Source organism: Balaenoptera borealis (assembly GCF_965194805.1).
Source record: "Balaenoptera borealis genome assembly, chromosome: 18".
In the NCBI taxonomy this organism is placed as follows: domain Eukaryota; kingdom Metazoa; phylum Chordata; class Mammalia; order Artiodactyla; family Balaenopteridae; genus Balaenoptera; species Balaenoptera borealis.
In genome coordinates this window covers 25,015,545-25,039,104 of record NC_138877.1, presented here as the reverse complement: position 1 = coordinate 25,039,104, position 23,560 = coordinate 25,015,545, and the positions used below count along the sequence as shown (strand labels likewise).

Below are 23,560 nucleotides of genomic sequence, written 5' to 3'. Positions count from 1 at the left end.
CAAATATTTTGTGAGGCTTTATTGCCCACCCCACCCCCTCCTGCCATAGGTCTTTTCCAGATTCGATAGTTCTTATGCATGTGCCAGCTCATCCTATGACACAGCACCTCTGTTTTAGCCACACACTCCACCTTGCCTATGTCCCTTGTGTGGACACAACACTGCAGCACAAAGCACACCAGGGCAATCCCAATTTCTCCCTTATTTTAGAAACTATACTTCTGTTGATGTAGCCTACAGACACATGAACCCCTCTAGCAGCCTCATTCTGCATTTACTTCCCTATGCCTAAACTGCTACTAAACTCCAAATTCTATTTCTGAGTTTTTTGAACTAGAAATCAAACTCTGATGCAGAATATAATTTTTGTTGTTATTGTTACTACATTTTATCCTATTAGATTCAATCCATCACTTTAACTTGTCAAGATCTTTCTGTGTCCTGATTCTGCCATCCACTATGTTTTCTATCCCACCTGTTGAATAGATTTCTGTCGTTTGGAAACTAGATGTTTGTCCCCTGAAAACTTAATAAGATTGCCTACTATGTCTTCATTCAAGACCTTGGTAAAACTGTGGAATAGATCAGGGCATGTCACCAAAACCCTATCTAGGTTGTCAGTGACCCTTTAATTGGCGCCTCTAGTATTACTTTTTAACAAGTTTCAAATTGTACTTATCTGTCCATGAGGATTTCACAAGGCACCTTGTTAATTGCAGAAATACCAGGTCTACCACACCTAAAAGTCTCAGAATCCTATCCCTATTAACAACAACAAAAAAGGAAATGACTGTTCAAAACATAGCTGTCAATATTGATCTTATAAATGTTTATAAAGATGGATATTAACTAGACTTATTGTAGTGATTATTTTGCAATACATACAAATATAGAATCATTACGTTGTACACCTGAAACTAATATTATATGTTAGTTATATCTCAATGAAAGTTGCTCTACTAATTCACTGTCAAGCGATAGATGGTATTTTTATTCAGTCCACTTTTTAAAAAATCAGAATACATGCAGAGAGTGTTTTCCTGGGTAAGGACCTAAGCTTTACACCCACATCTTCTGTGAACTGGGAAATGACTGGGCAGGTTTGAAGGCTGATGGGACTGGCCAGCTAGACACCTGTTTCCATGAAGCCTTTCCAGGAACCTTATTAGAAGGTCAATGATGCAGTATAATAAGACTAATATCCTGCTCCATAATTATAACCATAAGTCTTTGTGAAACTAAAGCCTCCCCTTGTTCAACCAAGTAGTATTCAAGATGGAAATGAAATATACCCCAAGGACAGAAAGAATCAAGATGCATGAATTTTGTCTGTGGGTAATGGCTGGATAAGATGAGCACATATATGTTGCTTGAATTCCCTTTTAGTTCCGGAGTCCAAGGGGAGAAATCATAGACTTCAGGTAACCATGGGTTTGAGTCCTGGCTCTACTATTTAATAGCTATGCCATAGGATCTGTTTTCAGAGGATCATCGCTAATCCCCAGTGAAAAAGACATTTTTGTAAATTCTTAGAATTTTTAAAAATAACATGCCCTTGAGTCTAGAATTGTCTACCCAGGGCACCTACTCTAGTTCCTTTTGACCTCTTACCTTTTTATTCCATAGAGTTATTTGGGATTATAGAGTCAAAGTTAAATCTCTGGGTATTTCCTTGAGTTATATTCCATTTTAGATTATTTTCTGAACTTTATGAATCTGTTTTCCCAAAGTCCTTGGCACATATATGACCATACCCAGCTTTTCCTTTGCTGCTAATCACTGCTTCTAAGTGTCCAAAGTAGTTTTCACTCACTGAAAGTGGCTCTTACAGCTCAAACCGGGATTCTTAGTTTTCTTGCTTTTGAGACCAGTGACCCTAAAGCGGTCAGTATGTGTAAGAACTTTGGTTTGGGGATCTTGGAGAAATAGGAGTTTTCTGTGAAGAGATGGCATGAAAAAAACAAAAGATAACAGAGGAATAATCAGCCTCCATGAAAAACCCCACCAAACAGGATTGCACTCAGTGGACTACACAGCTCTTTGTGAAAGAAAGTCCAACAAAGACTATGAAAGCTCTGAATGGAAACACTCAGGAGTCCAAGTGATAAACAGCAGCACCGAATGGGGGGAAGGATACTTCTTTCACTTTATTATGGTTCACTGATGCCCTCTGAGGGCTTGGGGTAGCCAAGGGAGGACATCTGTGCCTGGCATAGTTATCCCCTGGCAGAATTAGCCCTGCAGCTAAAAGGATCCTGGAGAAGAAGCAGGAGCAGAAGGATATGAGCAGATAATTTCCTCTTGGGTTCATGGTTTTCCTGGGAAGTACTTATCTCTGTAATATACAGTGATACTCTGCCTCTTGTTCTAGCAGACTGGATTCTTTGAATTAGGGATTAATCTCATCTTGGATTCCAATCATGGGTCCCTTTTTCTCACTTGGTAATGCCCATGAGGTCATATCTACCCTACTATTCTATAAAAACACTTTATGACCCATGTTCTAAGCACTGGAATGTAGACATACCAATGTCTTAAGCATTGTGTCCCATTGCTGTACCAATGTTTCATCTATGAAATAGTATGCACCTTCATCATTAGTCAAAATTATATTTTCTATAGTAATTATATGATGGGTGTTTCTACTTTTTTTTTTGGAGTCAGTTTTAATTCTCTTTGAAAAGTCTAGCTAGTCATTGGGAAAACAATTTCTTTGTCCAAAATTGATGATATACATTTTTTCATCATTCCTAAGTCTTAAGTTACTGTCCCAAAATTTATATCTCATTCTTTGATACCATCTGTACAGCTAGTTAATTATCTTTTATTTTGTCTTTTCTTACAAAATTCCAAACTTTAGTGGTATTAGGCAAACACTGACTGTATGTGGTGTCCATTATCACTCAGCTTCATGCTTACCCTTCTATATCCTTCTCTTTACCATAGTAGTGGGAAGACTGCAAAATACATTTTGCAGAATTCCTCATGAGCTGGCATCCAATGGGATGCAGGATATGGAATGCTGGGGGAAAGGAGAAGGAGAATGGTTTCTGCTTGCATCTGTAACAGTGGCGGCATCAGCAATAGTAGCAGCCAGGGCAGTGACAGTGGTGATAGCAACAGTAATATTTAAAGTTTTGGAAAGAACACAGAAGCAAGAACAGCAGGTGTGTACCAGGTCCTGGTGTGCTACTCAGGCAGCAGTGTCCCAACAGAAGCAGCCTCAATGGCACAGTGTTCATGGACTCTGGGTGAAATCATTTTCACTTTTGCCCCCCAGCTCTCGGTGTGGTAATAGTTTAGTGCAATTGCCAATCTTTGGATAAGCTAACCTTTCTTGTTTTGCTCCTGTACAGCCCATTCCAAAACTTTTATATTCCTTATGTTCAATTCCCTCTCTGTCAAACACCTAGGTCTGTTTCTATTTTCCTGACTGAGCAGGGAGTAATGCATGCTGTTATGAATCAGTATGTGTGTGTAACAGTCAGCAGATGTGGTCTGCTCTAGAAGGCATTTCATCATATCCTGGAAAAACATTCAAGGGAGACTCAACTGACAATGCCAACTCTGCAGACAACTGTTCTTTATCTCTCAGTAGAGAATCACCAACCTCTGAGATCCAGATCTGAGAGGTTTTGTGGTATTGACTGGCATTTACAGACTCTTACTTGTGCCATTTTTATTCCCCAGAAGGTCTGCATTTAAATTATTGAGAAAAAATGCAAACATTTTTGTGTGTTGAGTCCTTTCTTTTTTAAGCTATACAGTTCATCACTTTTATCTCCCTATATTTTTCTTCCCCTTAGTCTCCTAAGAATTTTGAATTTGTGGTTTTCTTTTGGTATTTCTTCTTCCATTTTCTCTAGGAACTCTTCATTTTTGCAGATAATGTAGCATTCAAAGAGAGGATTCTCAAGAAAGAAAGAAGTCTGTAATAATAACGCTAGCCCAGAGGAAGGGATAAGATTGTTCTCATGGATCAGGTTAAAATGAGGCTTATGCTGATGACATCAGTGTGAGCAAGAATCTTGTGCCATAAGTTCATTATCAAACGGCCTCTATTCAAGATCAAATATGGAGAATATCATACTCCTCCAAAAATTAAGGAACAATATCTTAATATATGGGACAACTCCATAGATTACTACAGTCAAATGTATGCCTGTACCTCTATATTTAGGAATTATTCCTTCATCATTCTGAGCAACGGGGATGGGGTTACTGACTCCAAATCTGAGAGAACACATGTAATGGCCTGTTGCCCTGATGGATTTCTTGACCTTTAATATTCAGCCTCTCTGTCTCCATGCACTTTTCTCCCCCATGTCTGCATAAAACGCAGATATGGTAGATTTAAAAGTTGACACTTGATTAGATACAAAATTTGGAAGAAAAACGATTAAACTGTGCAGTTGCATGCTGTCCAGAAGCAGGGAAAGGCATGCAGCCAAACTTCCCCAGCTCTTTGCTTCATCACATGACATTGTTTGGATATCAGCTTATCAACAAACTGAATTTTACCACCACGACTGCATGAAGAAAGGGACCTTGCAAGAAAACTACATTGGATATGAATACCAGCTTTTTAAAAAGGGGAGATTACAATACAGGCTAAGTTTCTTTTAAGCAAATCTGTCTTTTTGTTTCAGATATAAGTTTTTTTTGTAGATTTTTCCTCCCTGAATTCTGCAAGCATTTTAATCAAACTTTATCAAGTATAGACCACTTGAATAGGTAAGATGGATTTCCTCAGCAACAGTCCAAGAAAATCACACATGAATTGTTGCCCCAAGAAAGATCGTCCGTCATTTCCTTATGCTATTTGAGGAGAGAAGAAATCTTCCCAGTTTTGAAGAATATTTATGTTCTGCTCTACAGATCTGGAAAATGGGAAGAGGGATACTGAGATGATTTGATTACAGGATAGAGTGTAGGCTTCTATCATGGACAATATTAAAAGAGTATATCTTGGTTGGTATGGTTTCTGGAGTGCACATTGAAGGAAAGCAGTATTTATAGTTTAATTTATAAGTTTATATCATGGAAACAAGACACACAAAGATGCTGACTGATGTTTTCCTAATAAATTTCTCTTCTGGAAGATCTGAGCAATTAGCTCTGTGAACTCAGAACCAGAGTTTCCTCACGCATTAAAATCCTTCTTAAGCGCATTCATTAGGGTAGAGGAGAGAAGAGGAACTGGCCTAATGAGATCATTCTGTATTCAAATCTCAGTTAATAATATTATATATAGAATGGATAAACAACAAGGTCCTACTGTATAGCACAGGGAACTATATTTAATACCCTGGGATAAACCATAATGGAAAAGAATGTATATATATGTATAACTGAATCACTTTGCTGCACTGCAAAAATTAACACATTGTAAACCAACTATATTTCAATAAAATAAAATTTTAAAAACCTCTCAGGTAATCAAACAACCCGATGAGGTAGGCGTTGTTGACAAGGGCAAAGGAGTGAGCAGAGGAGAAAATGTTAGGGGTTTCCACTCTGCCTTAGCAACCCTATTCCAATATGTCCATTCTTCCTTGATTGTTAATTTTTAAATTATGCTATACACCTCAGATTCTAAACCCTAAATTACATGGAAAGGAAATGAGACTTACTCATAGCAGATGTGGCTCCTTCATTCTGTATCTTTGTCAGGTTAGAAGCATGGCTAGATTTAATAGCTTCTTTTATAGTACAAGGCTGGAAAATTGCAAATCTGAATGTGCAAGAAATGGAGAGTGATGTAAAGATATACTATACTGCCAAGATAAATCATATTTTCAAAGGATATTTAATGTTCTGGGAAGGTGCATAACACATAGAGAATGATCTCCCTGTTCTAAAATCACACACAATGTACACGGGAAAAAAATTATAAAATGGAATCAATCAAATGCCAACAATAGCTATGCACTGTTAAATTATGGATGATCTTATTTCCTCTTCAATTTTTAAATTTTTTCAAATTTTCAAAAATGACATATATTACTTTTAGAATCAGATGAAGCAATAATTATTATATAAAATTATCAAGAAATAACTGTTATGACCTGGTGTGGTTCTACAACCCACCTGTTGCAAAGGCAGAGTGAAGCAGAAAGACAAAGGGCTCTGAATTATTCCTTCAGTAAGTAAGGGGTAAGAATTGGGAAAAGTGGAGAACTAAGAAGTCTGGTGAGGTCTAATTCCATGGAAATATTTGAGAAAATGTCTTATCCCTTGAAATAAATAATATTTATCTATTTGTTTATTTATTTACTTGTTTGCCTGCTTACTTACTTAGGTACATCCCCAAAATTGGTTGAACAAAATGAAATTTTATATTATGCTTTGTTGTTCCTTGGAGGTACAGGATGAAGATGGGAGGAAAACAGAAAAGACAACAAAAGCTACGGAATGTTCCACAGATTCCTTGCATTCGAGTCCCTCACTCTGTCTCTGATACTTCACTACTGAAGGTACAAGCATATTATTCACAGATGGAGGGACCTTCTCTGTCTCTTCTTCAAGGGTTGAGGGTTTCTTGGCTCTTTGTTTACCCCGCATTAGGGAAAACATTGGGCCCAACAGAGGCCCTCGGTGCATGTCGACCATGTGTGTGAGAGAATGAATGAGCACTTGGATGATCTAATTCTACACCCATCCCACTTCAGGAGCTCTTCCTTCTCCTCAAGGAAGGCTAAGCAACACAGTAAGAATATTAAAAATGTTATCTGTTACTACTCATTTAGGAAGTTGAGAGTTCTACTAAGGAAGAGAACTAGGCATTTTTTTTCCCTTGTAAAGTAAAACCATAAATTTTAAAGCTTTATCTTATATAATGGAAACTCCCATTGCACTTTGGAGATTTGCTCTTGAAATGGCTTGCAATTTTCCTGTTATATTGTTCTCAATCATTTGAAAAGTCTTACTTAGGGATCTATTCTCTTCTTCAAATATATTATCTTTTAAAACATCTAATTCAGAAACTGTAAAGCTAAAATGATGTCTCAATGTGCGAAGTATTTGGCTCAGCTACTTTCCCTCTGAACATATTTTTAATATCCAGTTTAAGGTCTCTAGATGCCAAAAAAATCTGACTCACAGATGTCAACTTCACACAAAATTTCTAGCAGATAAAATTCACTTAGCTTATATATATTTATCTTAAGTTTAGCTTGTATTATTACATGGTTATCAACTAGTTTTGAAATTCTGTCATTGTTTTGAATTTTTTAGCCTAAGGGGAACTTATTTTTTCTTGATTTTTCTAAAATGTTGATGCCACTATCTCTGTTTCCCCATCTCAATATACTGAGCACTTATGGTATATCAGGTATATAAAAGTAATTGTAGTCCAGCCCTTCTTGTTCCTCCCTAGCACTAGATGGTAGCTTCCTAAATGGTCTCCCTACCAGTGGTCTGTCTTCCCTTGAGGCCATTGTCCACAGCAGGGCCACAGCGATCTTTGTAAAATGCAGATCTGGTCAGCTTAAAGAATTGCATTTGGGGCTGAGTAATTCTTGGTTGCAGGGAACTGGGAGGCTGTCTCATGCTCCGTAGTCTATTCAGCAGCCTCCCTGGCCTCTCCCCAACTGAATGCTGGTGGCATCCATCCTCCCTCCCACCATTTGTGACAACCAAAAATTTCTCCAGACATTGCCACACGTCCCTTCAGGGTCAAAATCACTCGTGTTGATAACCACTGCTTTAAATAAAGACCAACGTTCCTCACATAAAAGGTAATCTTTAAACTCTTAGTATAGTAGAAAAGGCTTCCATGATCTTCCCCTGCCTTACTTACTCTAGAGGCTTTGCCAGCTTAGACTCTATATGCTGATTAAAGTAAAAAAAAGCCGAAAGTCTAGTTCCCAATATATTCAGATATTTTGTGTCCCATTAGAAAATCTGTACCACTTTCTCCCTCTAATCAGCCTTTCTTTTCCTTCTAGCCCAGTGGTTCCCAAATTTTACTGTGCGTGTAGCAAAAGCACCTGGAGGGTACCAGAGGGCTGGGCCCCACCCCCAAGAGTTTCTGATTCTGTAGTTCTGGGGTGAGACCTGAGAATCTGCATTTCTAACAAATTCCTAGGTGATGCTGATGCCCTTTGAGAACCAGTATTCTAGTCCGTTTAGGGAATCCCTCCTCACCTGGAAGACTCAGACGTGTTGGTCATCTCTTTCAGGAATCTTCCTTGACTGCTAACACAGAGCTTGTTTTCCTTCTCTGTTTTCATAGCACCTTTTCACTAATGACCTTGCACCCTTATCACATTACCCATCTACGTATCTACCTAGCTCTCTCCCCCACTGAGAACTCTCAGTGGAAAGTTCTCTTTTACCCTCCAGAGCCTGGCACACTTCAGGCCCTGTGTAGATTCTCATAGCCTACCTTCCTCAACAAGGTTTATAATAGATCAGTACAGTTATCAGATATTGAAAATCCTTGGATCTCCCTCAGCCCAATACTTTGACCTACTTACCCAGAATCTTCTTTTAACTCATTTTCACCACTACACATGTCAGAGGAAGACTGTTTAAGTAAACTAAGGGAGGTGAGAGAGAGAGAGAGAGAGAGAGAGAGAGAGAGAAGCATCTTATTTCTGTGGAAGTCAGCGTTGAATACATCACACTCTAATCCTATCGAATTCCACCAACTCATCAAAATCACCTGCTCTGCTCTGACAGGACCTAACCCAAGGGCAGCAGCGCTACTTTTACAGCATCATGAGGATTTACAATCCCAGGGCCCAGTGGGTGGCCCTGCAGACCTGCTATGTTCATGGCCTTCAGCAACAGCAGCTGCTTGGTGAGTTTAACTACCTGACCTGAACCAGGCATCTCAGGAAGGGACTCGTATGTTGCAGCTAGAAGTCAAGTTTCCAGATAAATAATTCAAGTAGAATGGCCTCTGTCAGCCTGATATTTTATCAGCATGGTTGGCAGGTCAATTTAAAAATGATTATCTCTGACAGTAAAAAGCAAGCTTTTATGGGGAAATTAAGAGGACTTAAAGAAATTGGAGTATGGTTTGTTATAAAATGTCAACAGCTCTCTGAGATTTGCAAGAACTTGATCTAGTAGAACTGGCAATGGGCTTAGGCAGATGGTCCAGGCTCAAACCACAGCTCAGCCCATTGCTGGTTGTGCAGACTCAAAGGCTTGTTTGACTCACAGCAATAATATTTATATTTATTGAGTATTTACCATGTTTCCAGCATTGTGCTATGAGCTCTACAAAGAATATTTCATTTTCTCCCCCACTTTACCGTTGTGGGAAACTGCAGCTCAGACAGGTTATGTGACTTGAAGAAGATCATACAGAGAGTAAATGTCAGTTAGGACCATCACCCCAGAGACCATGCACCTTCACCCCATACTCTGCCATCTCTCTTCTTCCACCAACCTCATGGGATTTTATGAACCATAAATGAAAGAATGGTTGTGAAAAACTTTCACAGACCATAAGCAACAACCTACAGAAAGGTGTAGTTATTATTAAATCTCTTTTCTTCCAGGAGATGTTTTCAGTCTCCAGTTCCCCCTTATTACACTCTTCTAACTACAACAGGTCCTTTCTTCTGTAAACACTCACTTGGCATTAGCACATCTACCTTATTAGTATTGTTCCTGTATTTGCACAAAAGGAAAACATGGTTTTTGCAAATGATTTAATATCAAGAACAATAACAACAATAGCTACCTTTTATTAGGGCTTCCTACGTGCCAGGCATAGTTCAAAGTGCTCTACATGTATTGTCTTATTTAAAACTCAAACACCTCTACATGGTGCCTTTATAACCCACATTTTACAGAGATGGAAATTGAGACATAAGTAAGTTAAATAACTTGACCAGGGTCATGCAACTAGTAAATGGCAGAGCCAGGGTTTAGCCTGGTCCCCATGCTTATCCTGAAGGGTTACAGAGGCATCATCTGGTAGCTTTGTTTGTAGAGTAAAATTGCATAGAGGCCAATGAAACCAGAAACAGAGATATGCAACATTTAGAGCACGTAAAACCCACCTGTCTATGTTATTAAAATACAGACTTCCAAGCCTAACTCTCTGTTTCTGACTCAGAAGTTCTTTGGAATAGAGTCAGAAATCTGCATTTTTAAAAAGCATTATTAATGTGGCCTCAGCCAAATGATTCTGTAGTGCGTGGTCTGCAGACTACACTTTAAAAACAGAGAGAGATTGAATATATCTGTTTCTATTTGAAGAAAGTTTTGATATTGAAGATAAGCAATTCATGTGAAGATTCCACATGGCTCAAGTTCCTCTCCAAATAATTTGTTGTGTTAATCAATGACTATTTATTAACTTATTAAATGAGAAATGCAGCAGAAGAAAAATATACTTCATATCCTGAAAAAGTATACAATCTGAGTGTGCTAAACATAATTGTTTCTACCCTACAAAGTAGAAGGAATTTTGTGCATATGTGGATATTTGCAGAATTGTTTGTTTTGTAAAACTGTTGACTGTGAGGTTTATCTCATTTCTTCCCTCCAGGCTATATTACTCAACAGGAGGCCTTGGCTTGTGCTGCCGTACTTAGAGATTCAACCAAAAGAGCCTCAGCCAAGGCAGGTTGTCATAGAACCGTCTCCCAGAGAGCCTCAGGTGGGACAAGAACATGGCCCTCAGCACTGCCTGTGTTTGTGGTTCCACTCAGGGCCCAAAGCATAGGGCTCCGATCCCTCAGGACCAAGGCCTTGCACAAGCTCTGAACAGGTGGTTCACCCATATACCCCTGGCATCTAGTGAGTATTTAGTGCATATTTGTTGAATAAGAATGAATAAAAGAATAACATCTAATACAAACACCATTCCTAAAAATAACCTCTCCAATTCACATACATTTTACCAGCAAGAACAAGTTGAGTGGCTTAAGAGCAATGGGAGCTAAGAGTCAGCAAGCCTCTCATTCTATATATAATCTGTAGAGTAAAATGACTTTTGAAGCTTTCAAAGTAAAAGCTTCCTTTGAATTAGAACATCCCAGAGAAATCCCAAGAACAGTGGAAGGGGACAAGTGACCAGAAGATTCAGGTCCTCTGTCACGGGGTGAACATATTTTGCAAGCCCCCTACTGTGCATATTGAAAATACACAAATCAACACAGACGGGACACTGGGCACACAGGGCTTCTGGACCATAACATCTCAGCAGCTACTGGACTGTACCTTTCCATGGCCTCCTTGCTCTCAACTTCCCCATCAAACAACAGCATTAAACTTGGCCCCAAATCTGGTTCTTGCCTAACTCAGTCACTTTGTGTCCTCTTGAACTTGGACTTATCAACCTGCTATAGCTGGGTTCATTCTACACAGCTGTAATTGACCTTGACACAGGTAAGAGGATTCATGCACACATCTTCCCCTGGCAGCTGAAGATACATTCTCAGCAGAAGAAGAAATAGCCCCAAAGAACGGATCTCAGGTCCAACCTTTCTATGGTCTTAATGGTTTTAAGACTACACAAATATGCAAAAAACGAGATTAATAGTGAGTCAGATCATCATACAAATGGTAGAGTATTATGTTAGCTACATTTAATAGTTACATCACTAGTGATTTTTTTGTGTTAAAAATAAGTCACCAGAGCTCACAGAAAGTCAAAATTTAAAAATGCCTTTCTTCATCTAATTTCTAAATGTTCAACTTCTTCTCTCATTCAAATCATACAATGACTTTGTCAAGACTTTAAAAAGGAGTTGGTTGAGATGGAGTATTAACTTGCTTGACAAGGAATATGCTAACACTGATCTGAAAGGAAGATGCTGCAATATTACGAGAAGAAAAAAAAAACTCATTGATGATTATTATCTTCTTCTCTCTGCAACAATTAACATAGAAGATGTAAAAGTTCTTATGAGATTCTGAAAACTCCCAGTACTGGCTGTGATATCTGATCTACTTTTCTTTGGGAGGGACAAGGGTGCATGGTTGGCAGGAAGACTTGGGTAAGCCAATGCTGACATTGCTGGGTTCATTCACTTAATCAAAAAGAACCTTCTTGACTTCTGTAAATCCGGGCCCCAATTCATGTACTCTAAGCAGCCTTATGGTTCTAAGTTAAGAATTGTTAGGTAGGCTTAAAAGAAGAAAAAAATCAAATGAAACTGGGGTGGGCGATAGCATAGCCCTCTTAAGGCACAGAGGTTTGTGGTCGACCTAACTTGGCCTGTATTAACCTTCTCATTGTTTCCACAATGGAGCTTTTATCCTTTTGAACGTCTTGCATCGCTTTTATCTTAGACCCTTTTCTTGATGGGCACAGATATTTGCTGTGTAAACCTTAGCTACTGATGCAGAATATCAAGGAGGCCACTTATAATTCTGAGCTGCATCCCTACATCAAAAATTTCAGAAGTACCTTGTTTCCGATAGAGGGTTTTGAAAGCTAATTGTCAGGTGAATGTTACAAGGCCCAAAAGAAGAAATAAATCTAAGTTGGTGCAGAAGGTCCCACTTGTTGGATCTCCCTTCTGAGAAGATAATGTCCTACCTCTTGAGCCCCACACCCAAAGCTTATGAGGAATATGATTGGTTGTGGTGCTAGAAGAAAGGTGCTCACCTGGGAGGATGCTAAGAAAGATGATCAAAGGGAAACAAAGGACAAACTGTGACTCTTAGGAAACTCTACTACTTTGACCTGTTGGAGACCCTATTGCTTGCCTTCACAATGTCAGTGGATACCATCAGTATTTAAAGTCCTTGAGATCACTGACCATTTTCAGTGAAATTACTAGTACCTAGAACAGCACCTGGTCTGTGGTAGGTAATCAATAATACTTGTTGAATAATTATAAAATGTTGAAAGATTTTGCAAATCAGACTGGCCTATGAACTTGTGCTATTATTCTAGGGTCGCAGGATGCCACAACTACTAGTGAGGAGCACAAGCAGTTTATTAAGTGCACAGGAGCAGCTCATCCAGGTGCCAACAATAGGGGTGAATTGTCTGGAAAGGATTTTAAAACAATAATAAAGCTCATTAAACATTGGTCTGCTTTCTATTATCACCATAAGCCAGCAATTCTAAACTATATGAGTGAGGAAATATTCCTCTACCAAAAATCTTTTGTTGGCCTAGGGTCTAAATAATTGCTGAGGTTACCGTTGAGTTTTAATAATGTATATGTAAGCTTCAAAGTTACACAGCCTTATTGCTTTTCCTTTAATAATCATTTTATTCTGCATGGAAAGTAATTCAGAGAACTTCAAAACCATATCAGCTCACATATCTCCAACCACTGTGGTACTATGTATTCTTGAATGAACAATGATTACACCATCACCGTAAAGACAAGAAAAAGAACTTGAATTACTTCATTCTTTACTCTATGTGGCCACTTAGCATTTTTCTTCTTTTAAACAATTTTATTGAGGTACAAATTATATGCAGTAAATGCAGTCAATTAAAGTTCAGTGAGTCTTGACAAATGCATACAGTCATGAAACCACCACCACAATCATGATATAGTACATTTCCATTACCCTAAAAGTTTCCTTGTGTCCTTTTGTAGACAATCTCCTCCCTCAAATTCTGGCCCATGATAATCACTGATCTGCTTTCTATCACTGTAGTTGCCTTTTCTAGAATTTTCATAATTGGAATCAGAGTAGACAGTCTTTTGTATACAACTTCTCTTACTTAGCATGATGCTCTTGAGGTTCATTGTGTTGCATATGTAGCATTCCGTTGTATAGACACGTCACACTTTGCTTATCCATTCACTAGTTTATGAACATTTGGATTGTTTCTAGCTTTGGACTATTACAAATAAAGCTGCTATAAACAGTTTAATGTAAGCTTTTATGTGAACATAAGTTTTTATTTCTCTTGGGTAGATACTTAAAAATATGATTACTGGGTCTTATGGTAGATTTAGGTTTCACTTTATAAGATGGTGCCATAGTGTTTTCCAAAGTGGTGGCACCATTTTGCATTCCCACTAGCAACGTATGAGTTCTCATTGCTCTATACCCTTGCAACGTCAGACATTTTAATTTTTGTATTTTAGTGACTGTAGCTGCTGGGCAGAAGAGAACTTGGATAAGTGGGACATATCGTCACTATCAGTTATAGTCACAATCTTACTGGGAATCATGGCTAATTTCAGGGAAGGAAGTCATGATAGACATGAGGGTGGTGACGGCAATAATCATGAAGATTTAATAGCAGAAACTTCAAAGTTTAAGAATCGATCTCTCCAGCTTATTTTAAGGGAGGAAGGGTTTGGAGGAGATGAGGAAGAAGAAAAAGAAGCAACCCCTGCAGAAAGGACCACCCCTGGTCAAAACCATGATGTGGTTCAGTGTGTCCTTAGTACCTTTTCATTTTCCTTGTTTGCATAGTTCTTCAGGTTCAGCAACCAGCACCCCACCACCACCACCAAAATCTGTAAGCACTGTATTAGTTACCTATTCCTGCAGAAAACATTACTCCAAAACTTAGTGAATTAAAACAATAATATTTACTATCTCACAGTTTCTGTAGTCAGGAATCTGGGAATGGCTTAGCTGGGGCTTCTGACTCAGGGTCTCTAATAGATTGCAATCAAGGTGTCAGTTGAGGCTCTGGTCTCATCTGAAGGTTCAACTGGGGAAGGATCTACTTCCAAGCTCATGCTTGTGTGTGTTGGCAGAACTTAGTTTCTTGGGTGCTGTTGGACTCAGTGCTTCAATTACTTACTGGGGGTTGTCTGGAAGCCACCCTCAATTTCCTGCCATAAAGGTCCCTCAATAGGGTAGAAATATCAATACATCTCAATAAGTCACAAACAGCAACTTGTTTCATCTGAGTTAAAAAACAAAAGAGAGCAAGAGTGAGTGGTGTGTAAGGTGGAAGTCACAGTCATCTATAACCTGATCTTGGAAGTGTCATGCCAACACCTTTGCTATGTTCTACTACTTAGAAACAGGTCACTAGGTCCAGCCCACACACAAGGGTAGGGGATTACACAATGGCAGGCATACCACAATTGGGGTGGGGGGTGGAAATCACTGCAAACCATTTAAGAAGCTATCTACCAAAGCCAAGACTAGGGTAAGTTGAGTGAGGTGCCTGGGGTGCAAAACTGAAAGAAACACTTGTTCTTGCATGATCCTGAGTGTGAATCCCACGTAGTCCCTACCTAGACACCTCATTGCTGTACTTTAGTCTTGGCTCTGCTGTCTGTCACACGCACCCAATACCTTTATGTTGACTTCTGAACACCCAGTCAGGGCTCCTTGCCTAGACATCTGGTCTGAGCCTGTCTTCTCACACAACTGTCCCATGCTGTAGAAAATCTTTAGCCTCCTGTATGCTGCCCACAAGCATGTAGACACCAGACTAGTTGGAACCAGAAGATTGGTGATGCTGACTCCCAGTTACCACATCACCAACCAATCAGAAGAATGTCTACCCCACAACCCCCTCCCTCACCCTGTCTTTAAAAACCTTTCCCTGAAAGCCATCAGGGTGTTCAGGTGTTTTGAGCACTCCTTGCTTGGCACCCTGCAATAAATGCTGCACTTTCCTTCACCACAACCCAGTGTCAGTAGATGGACTTTAGTGCACATGGGACGCAGATCCAAGTTTGGTTCGGTAACAAAGCTAGGTCAAACCAATGGTGTAACAGTACTTGAATCAACAAAAATGATTTAGTTTCCCAAGACTTGGTATTACTATATATGCCTTACAATTCCACCAAAATGAATCCTGACTTGATTTTCTCTCCCATTTCCTGTTTTGTGACAAGGGCTATAGGAACCTGTCCAAGAGTTTTTGCCCCTTCTCAATTAAAATGAGTTGTTAATTGCATCGGTGCTTGTAGAAGAAACCATTATATCAGCATTCAGACACTTAGAGTCCATTGTCTGAAATGTAATCAATCCCTATATTAGAAATCAATCCCTTGTCTGCCTCCAGAGAATTGTCCCTCATTTTTCTCCACATTAGGGCTTTCATACTGTGCCAGTTACACAATGGATTCCATCAGGTCAGAAGGAGAGGAAATCCCTGTTGCTTTGAAAATCAAAGCTTAGGTGCAGTGTCAGAGGCAATTACCCAAATGTAACCAAGCCAAAGAATGAGATGCTACATGGGTTGAATTCCCAAGCACCCCTCTGGCTCATGGAACAGCATAGACCTGAGGGGAAATGAGGACTTGTTTATAAACAGAAGATTCTAGAGAAAGAAACTTCCTACTTTAAAAAAAAATCTAATGACTCCAGAAGAATGATCAAAATGACTTGATAAGGTATCATAGAAAGTCAGTGATGTTTCAGAAGCCCAGCTCTGTATAAGGAAAAAAATCACACCATTGTAAATATATTCCTTATTTAAACTCAATAAGCTATTACAGTATGTGTTGCATTGTATATTTATGTAAATAAGGAAAGATCAGAGGGTAAAGTCCCAAAAGTCAGGGGGTCTGTTTGAAGCACATCTAAGATTGGGTTAGGGGAAGGTGGGGAGGAGGGGGAGGCTGCTGATGGGCCAGATTGTGTGTAAAAGTCAGGGACTAGGTGTAAAACGTGGCTCCATTTCCTAACTGAAGGGTCTGAGAGCTGAAAAAGCTGAGAAGTATGTCAAATGGTTATGACCAAGATGATGGAAGTGTTAGGAAGAAACGCATGAAGCCAGATAAGAAGTTAACTAAGATCAAAAGAATATATGTATGATCTATGTAAGTTAAATGGCCTTTCATTTTGGGAAAGAAAGTCAGGTGTTAATGTTCAAGCTGTCAGGCACTTTTCCAAGAAGGAGAAGGGTATTCTGATTCAGCTCCCAGTTCCAATGTGTGGGATTTTCCCCCAAACCAAGCAATTCTCAGACACCAGCTGGAATTTGTCCCAAAAATTCAACTCAATTCTGACACTATCTACCTGGAGTTAGCATCAGATTCCACAAGTAGAGGACTCAGTCCTACAAGACTGTCCCCACTTCAGATGCCAATCCCAAGGCATCCAGGTTGTTTGCTGCCCTTTTGACTGACTGGTTATAAATCAGAGGTTCCCATGAACCCCTCCCTAGGTTCAATTAATTTGCTACAGCAGCTCACAGAACTCAGGAAAATATTTACTCACTAGATTACTGGTTTATTACAAAAGGATATAATCCAGGAACAGCCAGATGGAAGAGATGCATAGAGCCAGGTATACAGGAAGGGGCTCAGAGCTCCCATGTCCTCTCCAGGTACTTCTGTCCCTGCATCTCCAGATGTTCACCAACCTGGAAGCTCTCTGAACCCTGTTCTTTGGGGTTTTTATAGAGGTTTCATTAAGTAGGCATGATTGATTAAATCATTGGCCATTGGTGATTGAACTCAATCCCCAGCCACTCTCTCGTCCCTTCCTGGAGGACGGGCAGGTGGAACTGAAAGTTCCAACCCTCTAATCACAAGAGTGACTCCAAAGGCTCCTTGGGTACTTTCCAAAAATCACCTCATTAACATAACCAAAGATACCTTTATTGCTCTCATCACAGGAAATTCCAAGGGCTTTAGGAGCTCTGTGCCAGAAACAGGATGAAGACCAAATGTACATTTCTTATTATAAATCACAATATCACAGGCACACACAAAAAGAGAAAGTCATTTTGGAATTGACTATAATTCTTAAGATAACCTACATAACTGGAACAAGAATTAAAAAAAGAAAAACTTTACATATTATTTCAAAATTATAATTTTATGATTAATATCTCATGGTGAGATGGGCTATATTAGGCAGTTCTTATGCTATTTAGTCATTTATATGTTCACATATTTGCAGTACCTGAGAGCTAGTGGGAATAGTATTTATTAATGATTATGTTTACCAGCAATTAATGATTATGTTTACAAGCACAATGCTCTGGCTGAAGTGCAGAGCACATATAAACACAAGTAGTGGGAAATAAGTCTAGGAAGAAATTATAGCCCAGTCGTAGATAAATTTTAATAAACTTTAATTAGCATACAATAGGGAATCACTGGAGTTGTTTTTAGTAGGAGCTTGGCCTGAGAACATGTTAGGAGGACCGATTTCCAATACTGAGCAGGTTGGATCAGAGAAGAAGAGGAAGGAATCAGAGAAACAATTCAGGATCTGTCCCAATATTCCAGGAGCAGAAATGAGGAGGACTAAACTCAGGAATGAAATACAGGGAACAAAAGCAAAAGATGTGGTGACTGAAGAATCAGTGACTTGGTCTGGTGTAACAGAAGAGACTGAGGGTATCACAGGGGAAACCCAAATTTCTTCTGAGGGCAAATGGCCCTCAGAAGAAGAGCTGATTTGAGGGACAGTGAAATATTGTCTGGCTTTGGGCAAGTTGAGTTTGAGGTCTCTGCATTTCAAGGGCATTGCCATGGAGTGAGAGGTCAATCCTGGGGGCTGTGAAGAGGTGAAAAGAGGGGAGATTCCCAGGGATGGAGGGCAGATGTGCAAGAACAGAGCCAGGGACAGACCCTGGCAATGGGGCAGGAGTGTGCAGTGTGTTACCCTAGAGGACAAAAGCATGCTTGAAAGGGATCCTTCAGAAAGTAGCCAAGAGAAGAGGGAAACTGGAAAAAGAAGAGCTAATGCCTGCATGAGGAAGATAAAGATTGAGATATGGCCATTGGGGTGTCCAGTTAAGAGCCTGCTGGTGACCTTAGCAAGGCAGTGTCATTCAGGCACGAGGCGGGCAGCTGGACTGGTGTTAGGAGAGTACAGGGAGCCACAGAATGAATTCAGATTTTTAAGCAATGTCAAAAAATGCTTGGTCAGCATCCATTCAAGTTTCTGTACTTTTTCATTCTACTCAGCCTTCCTAGAAATTCCTATTTGAATCCCATTTTCTCCATTCATTTACATAGAGTATCTCTCTTCCACCAAAATGGAAGGCATTTTCAAAAGCTGATACCAGCTGAATGTGTTAATGGAGTCTCATGATGAAATTCTATCAGGCAGAGCACATTGTTATTGCAATATATTTTATTACTCTATTAGTACATGTTATAAAATATGTACTTATGAACAATTACTACCACAATGTGATATACCCAATCCATTGAGTAGGAATTTGGAGCAACAGTGTCATTTTTAGTAAAGAAATTGACACGAGTAAAGGTGAAACTCAAGATTCTATAGCAAGTGTGAAATGAAATGATCCATTTTAAAGACTGGATATAACTATGCTACCATAGATATATTTCCATTTAGGACAAACCATTCCATTTATAACTGTTAAGAATACATTAAAGATAGAGAATTGAAGTCAGACAAAAATCTCTTAACAAAATGTCAACTGTTTCATCCACAAAGAACAGCAGGAAGCTTTAAAAAAAAAAGCCCCTTCTTTTTTGACTAATGGTTTAAAACCCATGCTAATTTCAGTAAATGTAAGGGATGATTATAGTCAGCACTTTGAAAATGAGAAAATGAATGATTTAGGATGCAGACTGTATAAAAAATCTAGTCCCTAGAGCCAACACAGATATGGGCAGGGGAGGAGGTGAAAAGGACAATAAAATTTGGTGCAGAACAGAGATACAGGGGCCATTTTATATGGAGAAAAAAATAAATCAATTAAAGCAGGAACCGTGCTGTTTATTGTGATAAATCATATTAATAGAATTCCTCTGAACAAGATATTCAATGGAAGGAAATTATATTTATTTATATAAATAAATCAGGGTTTTAACCGACTGCCTTCACTTTTGGATGCAAAAAGACAATGCCACACTTTCATGGCTGTGTCTGTACCACCACAAACAAATGCATTGGCAGGGAACCCCGTGTGCAGCCCTGTTTATGAGCATGCCCACAGCAGGTTCCAAAGAATAAAATGTTTCCAAAGAGGAGGGAAGCATGGAAATCAGAGCTTTGCTCAGAATGACATTCTGATTATTCTCATTAACAGCAAAAGAATCCAGTTTCATAAAAACCAGTGAAAGCAGCTTCATATTTTTTATTCTAGCTTGTCCACCACCAAACATTTCTTGAGTGTAGGTGAGGAAGCAGGTCCTAGGGAAGGCACTGAAAATTGTGTATGGAATGAAATACTTCTGCTTAGCTTGTCTTTGCTGTTTACCTTGCAGCTTTGTGGCCCCCACTCTCAGACCATGGGCTGTGACCAAGCCCAAGGTGACCTTCTCCACAGGTGCTGGGGAGTGGCAGCTGTAGACTGCAACTTCCACTCATGTGAGGGCTCAGTGAGGTCATCTTCCGTAGCCACTCTACCTGCGCAGGACTAAGTCCAGCGGGAGAACAAAGGGAAGAATCCAAACAAGCTGCAGAGGAGCCTACCTACAAATCCTTCTGCCCTGACACGGGTTATTGTGGCTACGTAGACAGGGTTGTTTTTAATCAGAACTAAGTATCATATGATCTTGCAAACATAAACTGGTCAGAAGTATGTTTTACCTTTTCTCCCCATGTTTGTTTTTAGTTAAGGTACTTAAATTAATACAATAGTGAAGAGCACAACTATGGAGTCCGATCATCTGGGTTGAATTCTAGTTACATCACTTACCAGCTGTGTGACTGCAGGTGAAAGATTCCACCTCTGTGCCTCAGTCTTCTCCTCTGTAAAATGGTGAAAGTAACAGTCCCTACTTTGTAGCGTTTTGGGCCGATTAACACACAATCCTCAACATTATATGTGTTCATTCATGTTAGCTAACTAATTACCTTGGTTTAAAAAGTATAATAATTGTGGCAACAGAACAACTAATACTCAATATTTTTAATGTTTTACCATTTACTTGGCACATTTATATGTATCACACTTAATTAAAAGGTAAGTTTGGTTAAATGAGTTTATTGAATATATTGTAATTTTCCAGAAAAAGTTTGTAATATCTCTCTGTAGGTAAATTCTCATCATCTCCTCTTTCAAATACTATTATATTTTGGAAGATACATTACAAAGGAAAAGCAATAGAAGTGACTTGGGAAATTGGGTGCAGGGAAGATCCAAACTGGAAAAAACCCAGCTGTCCATCAATTATAGAATAGATAAGTAATGGGGGTTTATTCAGACAGTAGAATACTACACAGCAATGAAAATGAATGAATTACAGCACACAAAACCATGATGAATTATAAAAACATAACATTGGGTCAAAGAAATAAGACACAGAAAATGATATTACATATATATGACATATAGATATGATATAACATATATATGACATATAGATATGATATGACATATATATGATATGATATGACATATTAGGTTGGCCAAAAAGTTCGTTTGGGTTTTTCCATAATGTCCCACAAGGGACCAGCCCTTGTGGGTCTTATTATAATTGTAAAACACACCTCAGCCAAAAAATGATCAGGGAACTTTGAAGAACAAGATTTATTACTCATAGCTCCTAAAGGGTATACAGCATGCCCAAGGGCCACAGTGAGATTGTGGGTTGAGAGAGAAGGAGGGAGTGAGGACCTGGAGCTCTGCCGTATTAGGATCCAAGTGTGGGATACTTACGGTTTCACTGGTTCACCCTTTATTGGCAAATTTAAAGCACAGGAGGGGCAGTTAGGGCACAGGATAGGAAAAGTGAAGTCACTCAAGTGGTCAATTCTCTACGTTACCCTGGGCTTTCTAAAAGGGGACTTCATGAGTAGGGCAGCCTAGCTCTACATCTAGTTGTGTAGCTGGCAATATGTTTATTTGAAATGGATGTCTTTGAAACGGATGCCTTGGCAATCAAAAGCTTAATGTCAGGCACTTATACTCCATGACTACCATAGGATGAAGGAGCTGGTGATGGGAAGGGGCATGTGGGTGTGTAGAGGTTGTTTCTGGAATTCTGTCAATACCTTATTTCTTGGTCTGTGGGCTGGTTACTACTTAACTATTTGCTCATAACAATTTGCAATACTATGTATTTATGTTTTGATCATTTTTCTTTCTATGTACCATAGTTTACAAAAAAAATACTTTAAAATCCCAGATGTAAGTTTGGAATTTTTTAATAAATGGAAATAAAAATGTTATGAGGAAAGACATTAGGAACCTAAGCTGGATGTGAGCAAAGTAAATCTGTTTGTTATATGCATATACTCCACCCTGAGCATCATTTTCTGCACTTACTTCTCCAAATCTTTTGTTCCCTTCACCAATTCAATTCCCAGCACCTCCAACCATAAAAGATCGTAGGATAATTATAAATAAATCCAGCTTACTGCAATGTCTAAGGATATTCTCACAGCATGCATAAGGGATCTGATTCTTAGATGTAATGAAAGAAAATACATATTTTATGGCAAGATGAGAAAAATTTAAACATAAAATTGTTGTCTGCCTGTTTGGGCCTCCTCCCTCCCCCTTTGTATGTATTGTACATCCCCTTCTTAATCTCATCAAGGGTCACAACTCCTTAAGAGATAACCTTCCTTCTTAATCTTGTAAGGGGCGGTGATAACCCATGACCCACTACTCCCTTTGTTCCTGTAGATCTGGATTGTGTAAACTGCCAATAATACATCATTTAATGCACAGCCTCTGTCTCAAAAACTTATAAACCCATAAGGGAAAAGAGTCTGAAAAAGAACAGATAGGTAGATAGATAGATTTATAACTGAATCACTTTGCTGTACACCTGAAACTAACACAATATTGTACATCAACTATACTTCAATAAAAACAAAAAACATATAACTGTGCTTTGACCTCTAACGGGCAGAACAATTCTTGGAGCTGTCTGAGAAGCTATTCCCAGGTTATAATCCTCAATTTGGCTCTAATAACATTTTCCATTTCCTTCTTAGATCAACTAATTAATTTTTTCATTGACAGATATAAAGAATAAAACCTGGATCGTCAAGATGATGAAACATACTCTTGAGAGATGCTCTTTTTGAGAAGAAAACTGACAAATGTATGTTCTAATTTGGATTATCTGCTCCGCTTCTATTTCAGACTCTAAGTGTACTTAGCTCACCTTTTTACAGAGACAGGAAAAAGTCCTGGATAATAAGGGTTCAGGACAAGTTCATTCCCATATTCCAGATAATGGCTAAGAGCAACAGTATTCTGCCGATCTATTTGTAACATTTTGGACAAGAAAAGCTTTTTCTGGCCTAAACCTAGTGACATTGAAAATACCTGCACTATAATGTTGACCTAACTCAGAAATCTCTTAAACGTATACATCTAGAAGAATGAAGTTAACAAAGTCCATAAAATAAGAGAGGAAAATTGTCTTTTTAAGACAACAGTCAGTAAGGCCATTGTTTACTTGATGTTGCCCACTCAAGGAACCGGTAGGACATATAGGTTCTACCTGGTTCCGAATTTCTCTGTCACAGCCAGAGAAGGGTTACTGACCTAGGGACTTTATGAAGATGACAGATGAGTTGAGAATGACTGACCCGTATAAAACTGCTCTGGTACAGCTTTGCTTTAGTACGACCCTTTTGAGCGCCGAAGAAGAAACAGCTCAGTGAAAGTCATTTTATTTGTTATGGGGGTATCATTGGAGAAATTGCTCACCACATAACATGGGAAACTCAAATTTCAGTACCAAGACCACCTGGCTTCCCCTAAATAATTGATTGTTTATTCTATAGACTCAAGCTACTGCCT

General features: G+C 39.0%; 2 protein-coding genes across 2 annotated transcripts in view; one reads left to right on the top strand and one right to left on the bottom strand.

Annotated features, from left to right (window-relative positions):
* The window catches only part of LOC309615803 (uncharacterized protein), a gene marked incomplete at its 5' end in the record, with an annotated part of 103,290 nt that overhangs the window by 15,086 nt on the left and 64,644 nt on the right, over positions 1-23,560 (bottom strand). The window lies entirely within an intron of this gene.
* FAM216B (family with sequence similarity 216 member B) lies at positions 5,752-14,692 on the top strand. The gene is made up of 3 exons (XM_082365759.1): positions 5,752-6,476; positions 8,686-8,806; positions 10,514-14,692. The coding sequence occupies exons 1-3, from the start codon at positions 6,372-6,374 to the stop codon at positions 10,729-10,731; spliced, it is 444 nt and encodes a 147-aa protein (XP_082221885.1). The 5' UTR covers positions 5,752-6,371; the 3' UTR covers positions 10,732-14,692.